Source organism: Artemia sp. Qi Xiang Cuo, chromosome 20 (genome assembly GCF_049724085.1).
Source record: "Artemia sp. Qi Xiang Cuo chromosome 20, ASM4972408v1, whole genome shotgun sequence".
In the NCBI taxonomy this organism is placed as follows: domain Eukaryota; kingdom Metazoa; phylum Arthropoda; class Branchiopoda; order Anostraca; family Artemiidae; genus Artemia; species Artemia sp. Qi Xiang Cuo.
In genome coordinates, this window is record NC_142813.1 from 26,679,935 (window position 1) to 26,691,955 (window position 12,021).

At 35.5% G+C, this 12,021-nt stretch overlaps 1 protein-coding gene across 1 annotated transcript in view; it reads right to left on the bottom strand.

Annotated features, from left to right (window-relative positions):
- LOC148940050 (alpha-mannosidase 2C1-like) overlaps positions 1-12,021 on the bottom strand; it is a 129,907-nt gene that overhangs the window by 9,251 nt on the left and 108,635 nt on the right. Inside the window, exons 21-22 of the mRNA XM_089106061.1 lie at positions 10,144-10,319; positions 855-945 (exon numbers count right to left, since the gene is read on the bottom strand). Of these exons, the coding sequence (XP_088962187.1) occupies positions 855-945; positions 10,144-10,319 (267 nt within the window). The remainder of the gene's footprint in view (positions 1-854; positions 946-10,143; positions 10,320-12,021) is intronic.

The window sequence follows — 12,021 nt, forward strand, 5'->3', positions numbered from 1 at the left end:
CACTTAAAAACGGCACTAAAACTTCCAAGTTTCACCCCTGAAAAAAAAAAAAATAAACACGCATTTGTGATTCTCCTTCTTGAAAAAAATTGTAAAAATTAAATAATGTAGTAAATAGGAGCTTGAAAGCTCTACAGTAAGGTTCTATGATATGGTGAATCTAATGGTGTTATTTTCACTAAGATTACTTGACTTTTAAGTGGGGTTTCCTCCCGTTCTCTAAAATCAGGCAATTTTTTTCAGATTCGTAGCTTTTGAGGAGAAACACTAAACTTAATAGATTTTATATATTTGAAATCAAAATAAAAAGCCGATTTTTTTATACAAAAAACCGTCATCAAAATTAATTTTTTAGAATTTCGGTTATTATTGACCCGAGTCGATCCTTCTTTAAAGTTTGATACCATGAGCTGTTTGATCCAATTTTTTTTTTTTTTATTTCCTGACACCGAATCGAAGTTAATATTTTTGAAAATGGGCCTTGTATAAAAGCTAACGTTGCATTACCTTGCACAAGGACATGAACGCAAACAAAATTTATGTTCCTATTTTTAAAAATACAGTAAGCACAAGCTAAGGCGTGCATACCAATTGCGCGATATTTCATGCAGAGGAGGTTTTCGTTGCATTCAGTGCAATTATCTATTTAATCCAGCCCAAATAGCAATATTGAATAGCACAGCAAACCCCTTGAGGCAAAATTCATACAATCGACAACTTAATCACCTTCGATTTTGAATAAAATACTTCACTTGATCATTTAGAATTTAGACAATAGCTCTAAATTCATGGTGCCCGAGGCCTAAAATTGTATATTTTTCTAAAGGTGCATATTCTATAAAAAGATTACGAACCTGAAACTCATGGGAGTATCTTCATCAGCCACAATCAAAGCAGAATTAAATTCTTTTGCAGACTGGACAACTCCACTATTTTCAAAGAAACCTGGAAACAAACAAACTTATATAAATATACATAACGATAAATAAAAGTTCAAATAGGGATAAAATCCTTTTAATAGACAGTGATGTAATAGAAATTCACAAAAATACCAGATATTTCGGTCACATATACAGTGACCGTCATCAGTAGTAAAACTGTCACTGTATATGTGACCCAAATATCTGGTATTTTTGTGAATTTCTATTACATCACTGTCTATTAAAAGGATTTTATCCCTATTTGAACTTTTATTTATCGTCATGGAAAGGCAGTGTGGTCTCCGAAATTATCTACGTTATATAAATATACATAAAAGTTCTTTGTTATTGTTACTTCATGAATTTAGAAAAAACAGAAATAAAAGTAGTTCCAACTTGAAAACCCGGTGTACGGTAATCCAAGGAATATGGTAGCTAAACATTTTCGTAACGCTGAGACGCAGTATTAACTTGGCATCCAAAACAATTTCAAGCCATAAGCTTACTAACGGGGGGATAAAGTTTCCTCGATAGTACCTTGATTTTTTTTTTTATTGAAAGCAGGGATGCCAAAAAGTTGACAAAAATTAACAAGATTTTCGTGAGTTATACTTGATACAGCACTTGCATGGTTTTATCGTCCAAAGGGGAAGGGACATATGCGTCCAATCCGTTTTTTTTTTTCTTATTGATGAAACGGGTTTACTTTGAAAACATTCATTCATAAGTACCAGGCAAATTCACACTTAAACGAATTGGTGTGACGACAGCGATATCGAAATCCCCACCTAACGTTGCGCTCAAGTAACAATGGCGCCCTTGGCCCAGTGCCCAAGTTACATTAAAAGACCAGGTCATAATAAAAGCTTTCAATTTGGGAGGTTCAAGGAGGAGTCTTTAACAGTCTTATGACCTCAAGGTACTAGATGTTACAACGTTCTTCCGTATCTACAGTGGCTTCGAAAATTTGATCACCCCACAAATGATTACCAAAATATCCACAAATGTAACATTTGGAATATTATAACGCTTTTTTCAAAGCTTTGAAGAAAAGCAAAAAAGTCTAAATGCCCCTAACTACACTTGAAAGCTATTTTAAAAGGAAATCCTTTGGAGATTTCCATTGATATAACCGAAGCAGAGGCTTTGAGCCTGGGTGGGGATCAAAGAGGAGTCTTTGAGTATTTTGACCACAGGTGACTTATTGTTGCGAGTTTCTTAAATTTGGTAATTCTTGTGAGCATTTGGAAATCAAAGCTTAAACTCAATAACTAATACTAAGTGTCCTAATATTTTGCTTGGATTAAAAGTGAAGAACTAGGATGAAAATTTCAACATCTTCCTGGAGCTACTTCAGTCTGCATATTATTTCATTTAATTAAACTTAAAACGGATGAGCTTTTCATTTTTTACCTAAGAAAATAGCTGGCATTTCATTTTTCTTCAATCCAAAAGAGCAAAAAAAAAAAAAAACCATGAATATCAAAGTAGCCCATTTCAACTTTTTTAAATGTGATAAAACAAATATAGGCAAAGGGCATTATGAAAAAATTAAAATTATAAGTTCAAATTTATATTCGAAGTTTTTACCCAATTAACCGACGAATTTTGTGATACGGTGTTTGAAGTTTTGTATGCAGTAATGCTCGATGAAAAAAACTACCAATTTTGATAATTATTTATGTTAAGAATACATAGCTAATAGATACTTCAACTACTCGTATTATGCAACGGTTCTGAAACGCCACAGCCATTTCGTTTCTACGAGATTTCTACTTCTCTTGATGAATAACAAAGAAGACCAGTTTCCAGCCAGCGACTTGTGGATTTTTGAACTCATGAATAGGCTCGAATCTGTTGTAAATTTAAGTTGTGATTTGAGAAAGACTAATGAAAACATTAATGTTTGCGGTCAACATTGTTCGCACCGGCGGCGCGCCGCCGACAGCTTACCGGCGGCCCACCACCGACGTCTTACCGGCGGCGCTGCACGGCACGCTGTTTTTGGCCCCGCCGCAGCCAGTCTTCCCTCATCGGCGCGGCGCCGGGGTCTAGTTCAAACCCTGAATAAAAAAAGCGTACATTATACAATTTATAGCTTGTACTTCTTTATTGCACGTGAGTTTGTCTATTGTTTTTTGTCATCATATATCATTATTTTTTGTAATTGTATTCCACAAAATACTGTAGGAAATATTGGCTCAGCGAAGAGCAAATTAGACTCATCCTTTTCCCTGTTAGTTGAAAAATATTATAAAACTGCATTAAAAACTGCATATACTTTATTTGCATTAATATACTTTATTACTTTATACATTTTCAGTGTCACTTTGCCTGATTTTAGAAAACGGGAGGAAAACCCACTTAAAAGTCAAGTGATCTTAGTGAAAATAACACAATAAGATTCACCATATCATATAAACTTACTGTAGAGCTTTCAAGCTCCTATATACTACATTATCTAATTTTTACAATTTTTTTCAAGAAGGAGAATCACAAATGCGTGTTTATTATTTTTTTTTCAGGGGTGAGCGTATCGGACCAGTGGTCCTAGAAGATCATGAAAGGGATTATTTGAACGGAACTTGGAAGTTTTAGTGCCGTTTTTAAGTGACCAAAAAGGTTGTGCTAAGGGAAAGTGGCGTTTTGTGCCATTTTGAGACCCCAAGCTACAATTACTTCATACAATATACATTAATATGCATTAATATACAGTAATATACTTTATTTGCAGTTTTTAACTGCATTAAAAACTGCATTTTTACTTTATTCTCATAGATTTTGGTTTGCATGAAGAAAATCGTCGGTATCCTTCAAGAAAGTCGGCATGCATTCATACTGTTCGCGGCAGCAAGAAAGATTTCTGCCTGGTCAAAGAACTCCTATAAACAATTTTTAGCGAGTTAGACTTAACTAAAATTTGATGCTTTGTTAATTACGAAAGATAGTATCATCTAGTGTCAGGAAAAAAATTTTATCATCCGTCGATCATAAAACGTGGCCAGCCATCTTAACTTTTGTTTTAAAGAGGGGCCGAACCACATTTAGGTTATTGTTTGACATATGGTCAGCCAGACAAGTAACTAAAACTGGCCTTAAACAATTCCTCTAGCAGACAATTCCTCAACCACGTTTCAGAGCCATACTTGGTCCCTTTCATTACCAAGACTTCCAATATTTTAATCTTAGTTGGGAGATTTATCTTCCCTTACTTCTACACTTTCTTCAACGGCAAAAGAAACACCCTACGCCTGAGCTATTCTACTTTTTAAACAATTACTGCATCCACTATCTTTACTATTGATGGAACTCAAAAAAGTGAAGCTATCCAACTGATGAATTTTCAGGATATACCCCTTCGTTTAAAGCGTTTATGGTACATACATGTCTCTCCCACATGGTTAGGTGAGGAGGGGATTAAGGGATTTTGTTGGGGAGGAAGAGGGGTAGTCTGTCAGAAGCTGAGCTTTCTATCCACTTGATCAATTTTCTCGTTGATTAGAATATTAAAACTTGTTGAAATTACTTACGGCTCGTGTAACCTTCTCTGGTAGGATAAGGTAAGGGGAGGGTTGGGAAGTGTCTTGAAGATATGGGAGGGTGGGATGTTAAGAGCTGAAGGACCTGTTACGTGACATTATTACCCTTAATTATCTCAAAATTGTTATTTTTGATTGCAATTCCACCAAACTTGAAATTGACAATCTCATAATTTTCACTCTGTGTCATTTCCGTCTTCTAGGGCCAACATCTCCCTTCTTTGGCAGGATATAAGGAGGAATGCCAAAGGGAGGGGGCGAGAGAGATTTCTTTTAGGTAGCCGATCAGTACCTCAACTTTCTTCCTATGTAATTTTGAAATTTTTAGATAAATATTTTCCTTTGCGGCAAGAAATGATGGGAAGTGGCAAGAGAAAGTTAAAAGGGGGCCGGAAGTTTTTTGAAGGGGGTGAGTAGTTGGTGGTAAAGGGACATTTGAGTCCGGTGATGTTTTGGGAATCGGATAATGATGAATAGAAGGAGGACTGAACCAACCCAAGCTCTAGGGAGGGGGGCAACTTAATATTTAAACAACACGCACTCTACGGAATTGATATCAAAGCTGTGCTTTATTTGGCATTTCTGACATACCAGGATGAGTTTCGAATTCACTTAAAAGTGGGATTTCTCTGTACCATTACTGGGACGTTAAATAAGCTTCTCATTAAAGTCTTTCCTCTCCTTTGTGTACCCATTTGAAATAATCAAATCGGTAAAATAATCTATCGACCTGTTTTCAAGTATTTACGGTTTAGAGAAATGAAATACTAAAGTGAGATCCATTTTTTAGTTCCGATCATTTTCTTTGAAGAAAATTCAGTTCGTAATTGGACTGCAAAAAAAATCATTATTTACTCACAAATCTCAGGATTCACAACGAATTTTAGGAGGCATTAAAAAATTAGAGAAGTGACACTGAAACCGCAAAATAAAAACGTAACATAAATGGCAGTTTCGCCGAGTACACTAACAAATGGCTTGCATAAAATATCTTTTTTTTAGTTTTATCCAACTTAAATTATAAGAGCTAATCGTCTTTTCAACAAGGTCTTTGAATTTTTCACTAGATTCTATATTCAAAGATTTATTTGAGCAAAACATAAATTAAAACAGTAAATGTACAAGGTGTTTTCTATTGCTTTAGGAACAAATGGAAAAGTAAAAACTACTACTACCTTTTTCTCAAGTTCAACCGGGTTTATTTTAAAAAGAAAACGAAATAAATTAACTTAAAAGACACTGCTCTGTGACTCAATCGACGTAGAGACCTATAAACCTAAAGAATCGTCACTATCACACAGAACGGCTCTCACTTCACTCCTCAAGACCACCACACTCCTCCGGCACAATTACTTATTATTGCCTTAACTATGCAGTTCCTCCCTCACTCTCAGGAAGAATTACCTTACCTATAAAACAGTAAAAATAATCTTAAATACTAAACTTATTTCAATCCAATTTAACTTCTAATTATTTAACCTTTCACTAAATATTTCTTTAAATTATTGTTGAAGGACCCAAGTGAGTTCTAGAATCTCAGCTCTTGCAATGTTCCACTCCATAACACAAGTCATATCCGAGGAAAAATCCGAGCACATCGTTGGTGTTCCTCTAACCTGAATGCCAAAAGCATATCGGGTATTTTAATCATGTTGTTCAGAAGCCAACCTAACAAGATTGCGGAAAGGTGATGGAAGTGACCCGTAGATGAACCTCATAACATAAACTGAGCATGACAGATGGTAAAATGTGTGCTTCAGTTTCCTAATAATGCCAAGATTGCGGGAGAGCCTCAGTTCCCTAGCCTGGACGTGGTGTAAAAAGGAGAGGTTTTCGTCCAGAAGTGCACCTAGATACCAGGCAAAACGCGTTACTGATCACCTAATGATTCCTCAAGCAGTCGTAATTCGAGTTGTTTCTGGATGAAGATCTCCCATCCTCGAAAAGAAGAGAAAACACGATTTGTCAACATTAATTACAAGTCGATTTCCATCCATCCACAGGTAAGTTTCCTCCAAGATTACTTGTAGTTAACTCTGGAATACCGACATTCCAATATTATAGGAGACCACTGTAGAGTCATCTACGAATACCACTAGTTCATCAGAGTCACCGTCATCATTAGAAGTGTCCTCACCGCAGCATAGTTTGCATCACCTTGACGTTTTGAAATTTGGGTATAGGACATGACTTAAGTCATTCACGTGAACTAAAAACAACAATGGACCTAGAATCGACCCTGGGGCACTGCAAAGTTAACCATGATATTGCCCAACGAGTCTTCTCCTGTGTAAATGCGCCAGTTGCTAAGGTAGGACTGGAACCATTTCAGTGCCTCTCCTCTAACTCCGATGTAATTTAATTAACCTAGTAGAATTCGATGATCCATTCTGTCAAAACAACTAATACTATTAACTCACTGCAGCATCAAGTCACCTGAGGTCAAAACAGCTACGCACGCTCCTCCTCCCTCCCAATCTATTCAAAGCCTCCCTCTTTACACCCTCCCAGGAAGTTCCTATTTCTCTTAAATCCTTCCTTACGACATCTCACACCCCGACCGGTGAAGACCTGTTTTTCGTTTGACCCAGATGGTTGGCCGAAAAGAGCAATCTTTGGCAATCTGTAATCCTTTTTTCACAAAACGTGCCCTAGTCATCTCAACCATTCTCTTATTACAGCCATAGAAAGGGGGATTGAACCACACTTTCCGCAGAGCCTACTGCATGAAATACGGTCAGCCAGTCGGGTACCCAAAACAATCCGTAGGCAATTCCTCTGGAAAACAGCTAGCAAATATTACTCTGTTTTTCGGAGCGCTCATGCTTCAGAACCATACTTGACTTCTGTCATCAATGTAGCTTCCAATTTTCTAATCTTGGCTCGCAGACGTATCTTCCTATTCTTCCAAAGTTTTGCCTAGGCTACTCCCTGGGCCTTGGGTATTCTACTTTAAACATCTTCACTACGCCCACCGTCTTTGCTAATAGTACTACGTACGTATATGAAGATGTCCACTTGATTGATCTTCTCGATACCCAGCACCACCTTTTCATCGTCGCTTATTCCTATCCTTAGCGACTTAGTCTTCCTAACATACATTTTCAAACCTAACATTGCATCCTGAACTCACAAAACCTCTAAAAGTTCATTCATTTTTGCTAACCCTTTCATCTAGTATGTTTAGATCATCATAACCATCTAAGTTTAGGAGAGTTTTACTTCCGCATTTGATTCTGTGTATTCCTATTGCCTTTACTGTGCTTCTTAAGACAAAGTTCGTAAAAACAACCAATATAAATGGGGTTAGAATGCAACCCTACTTAACAATTGATTTAATACGAAACCAGCTACTAACCTCATTTCCTACCTTAATCGCAGAAACTTTATTCTCCTACAGAGCACTAATCACTTTAATGTATTTGGGTGGTACACCATACAAGGATAGGACCTTCGCTAAAGTTCTTCTATCAGCTGAATCGAACGCTTTCTCATAATCTGTAAAATTGAGGTCTAAAGGTGTTAGATGACTCAGTCACTTCTCAATTATTAATCTACGAGCGACAATTTGGTTGACACATCCTCTAGCCTTCTTAAAACTACACTGTTCTTCTCTTAAACCTTTGTTTACAGCATCTATCAGTCTAAAAATTATCCTCATGCTAAGTCGTTTGATATCTACAGAAACCAGGCTAATGCCCCTGTAATTATCCCACTCACTCTTATCACCTTTCTTTACACGGGTCTGATTAGGGTTTTCCTAAAATTGCTAGGTACTTCCCCCTTTTCAAAAATCATATTCACAATATTCAGTAACTTAATTCTAACCTCAGAGCCACTATATTTAAGAAACTCATTTACCACACTATCGAAACCTGGGGCCTAAATATTTTTTAATCCTTTTAGTACGGTAATTAATTCTTCCTCACAAAGTAAACCTTCCTTCACATCCAAAATGTTAAAAGGTTTTTTATTCTTCCTAATATCTTTTCCTGTAACTCTATCATGGTTTAGCACATTCTCAAAATATTCTACCCATTTCTCTTTAACTCTTTCCTTATCACTAATTGTGGCACCATTTCTATCTTTAACTGGGACAAGTCCATATTGACTATTCCTACTAAATTTCGTAGCATGCCAGTACACTATTTTACTATTATGCCATCTGGGTGCATCTCCCAGACCTTCAACGATTTTATTCATGGCACCCACTTCACACCTCCTTAATTCATTTTTTATCACTTTCTCCACTTTCTTTTATTCCTCTTATTTTCATATGATTTATCACCCAAATAATTCTTTTACAAGCCCCTTCTCCTCTCTATTGAACATGGAGCATTTTCACTAATATTCCTAGCTGCAGTTACGACACACACACAGAGACGATACGCACACAAAGACGACACACACATAGAGACGTCACATACACAGAGACGACACACACACACACAGAGAAAGAATAGGGGGAGTAGGAATTAATTAGAATGTTTCTCGATACATGTGTCATATGTTTCTCTATATGAGCTGCGTTCCTAACTTTCTTCCCCAAGACACCATCAGCGACTTCACAAACTATGTTCCTAAAAATTGTTCCATCCATCTTCTACACTGTCAAATTTTGAACTATCCAGCTTATTATTCAACTCTCTATCAAATTCTGATCCTGAAATCTACTAACATTATAACTTTCCGGAAGGTAGTTACCCTTCCTGAATTTCAGCTTCAAATTAACCCAAGACACTACTACATGGTGATCTTTACTTTTAACTAAAACAGCAAAACTTGAGTTTTCGAGGCAAGAATGAATGCCTGAGTGATCAGGAGAAGAATCAAGAATGCCAAAGAAAAAATAAGATACACTGTGCGTTTTTCTAACATATGGTTTAACGATAATTTTATACATAAAGCTCGGTGAGGATGGGTCAAACAAGACTCTTTACGAACAAAGTCATTCAATATCACTCATTATAAGCATTATGAAGGAGCAGTTTAGGTAGCATGAGCATCTTTTTCAAAGGGGAAAAGACAGTCTTCCTGGAATCTAAACAATAAAAAGTCCACAATAAGGGCAGGGGACATCCTAGATTGAACTGGGATGATATTAAACAAATACTTAGAACTTTGGAATTTCCACAAAGGTGAGGAAAGTAGGGACTTCAAGTGACGATCAAATAATGGGGGAGTGTTCTCAGTGTAGTGTAAATCCCAAATGGTTTAACGCTGCAACAATTCTAAAGTGGTACTGATAGTAGAATCAAAATCACTCTAAAAGGGAAAAACTCTTCAAAATGGAAACCCTAAAAGAAATATTGGAAATTTGATTGAATTTGAGTTTATCTATTTTTAAATAAATCTGTTTTATATTTGTTTTTCATTAAAACAGCAAAATACATTTGAAACATTAAAAACACAATACTCAAAGCAAATGAAACAAATGGTAATTTAATTTTCAACTTCTGACTACCTATTCTGTGATTGACTGCAAAAGAACTAGTAATAACAGACAATGCAAGGAGGGGGGGCGGGGGGCTAGATCCATGCAATATCATAGCTTGTTTAGTTTCCTATACGACTTCTTACAATTTGCCTGTTTCTATTGCTCTGACAAGTTTGGCTCCCAAAACAAAACGACTCCAAAATAATCCCTACGCACTAGTCTTATTATTAGTATGACAAGAGCTTACTCATAAAAGGCTTCACAGCATAACGAAACTTATGCTCTCTCATATCACAGACATTATCGGGTGATTTGGGAGATCTTAACAAGGATAAAGTAAGTTTTCCATTACGACCTGACCAACCATATTTTGAATCATTCAGTACAGCAATACCTCTTCCAGGCTCTGATAATGCTGCCCATCTGGAAAAAATAAATCCAATCAATTAGTAAGACTAGAGTAAAACAAAACATACATAACTAGGGAGATCATATAAGGTCGCTACAATAGTTGCACACAATCAAGACTGCAGACCCTTTAGATGAGAGGGGGGAGTCATAATTTTTTCTGAAAAGGTGGGCTCAGAGAGTGAAGAGGTGCATCAATGGGCCTCCATTTTTAATTCTTCTGAGGGGATACAATCTTAAAGAGATACAATTTCCCTTGCTTGCAGGTTTTGGTTGCTGCTCTGGTGGTTTACCATTGGGATAATATTTTTTACTGTAGTTATTTCTGGTGATTAAAAAAAAAAAAAAAAAAAAAAAAAAAAAAAAAAAAAAAAATGTTTCTTCTTTTTCTTCACATAATTGAATGTTTTCGTGATGCTTTCAGTCTTCATGGATTTAGAGCTTGAGGTTCTAAAGCTGAATACATGGCATTTGGGGTCACGCCAAACAGAAAAAGTAAAACTTAACTCTTATTCTTTTTGGAAATATTAATTCATTTTGATGGTTTTGTCGAAACACTGCAAAGGAAGATGTGTCTAAAGTACGTTTTCATTTCATTCTTTTTATATTTCAATGATATTCGGACACTTTTTTCCCATTTTTTTTTCGTCAGTATCTGGCACCGATATTGGGGGATTATGATCAACCGCCCTAAATACACGTCTTTTCCAACCAACCAACCAACCAAAAAAAAAAAAAAAAAAAAAAAAAAAAAAAAAAAAAAAAAAAATATTGGAATTTATTCTGATTCCAAAACTCCACCTGTTATTTTGATATATATATATATATATATATATATATATATATATATATATATATATATATATATATATACAAAATAACCATATATTCCCAACAAAGTTTTAAACGATCTTTTCTAGACTGTTACAAATAAATAAAGCATAATGGCTCACTCGCAACTACATGGAAATCACCATAATTTGATTTATACAATTATTAAAGCATTGATTACTGCCCAAATCTCGGTACTTTTTATTCAAATTATAATTTTTTTTATATTATTGTGTATTTTTTGTATAAAATATTGTGTCCTCTTATGCAACTCTATCTTTATGTCAAGCTCTGTTTTGGACATAATAGTTATAGAAGTGAAAGAAAGAAAAAAAAAAGGCAAAGAAACAGAATAAAAGCAAACCGAATCAAACCAAAACTCATCTTTAACGAAATCAATAGATTTCTAGCCTACGAATAACAAATATTCTGGGTGCGATCTACATCACGATTATCATTATAATCGATATAAAACGAAGCTCATCTATTTGTTACACCGTTCCCTGATACCAAATCAGTTAATTTTTCCCCATTTAACTCTGGTCTTAAATATGTGATGATAAGTTATAACAGCTAATATATTTAAGCCTGAAAAACCCATTAAAGATATACATTAACTTTTAATGTATTATAGAGCCCCTCCTCTTATTATGATTAATGATTGTTAGAGGAAGCTGAAAAACCCTCATATCTTCAAAAGCAAAATACTTAGATAATAACACAATACGAGAAAAGTAAAAAAAATTGACAAACGAAAAAACGAGGATAATTCCAGTAAGTAAAAAAAAGATTAGCACACAAATATTTTTATCGATACCTCCGCTCAATCCTACTCAGAGCAAAACGAGATAATGACTAAAAATATAGATAAATGTACTCAGGGCAA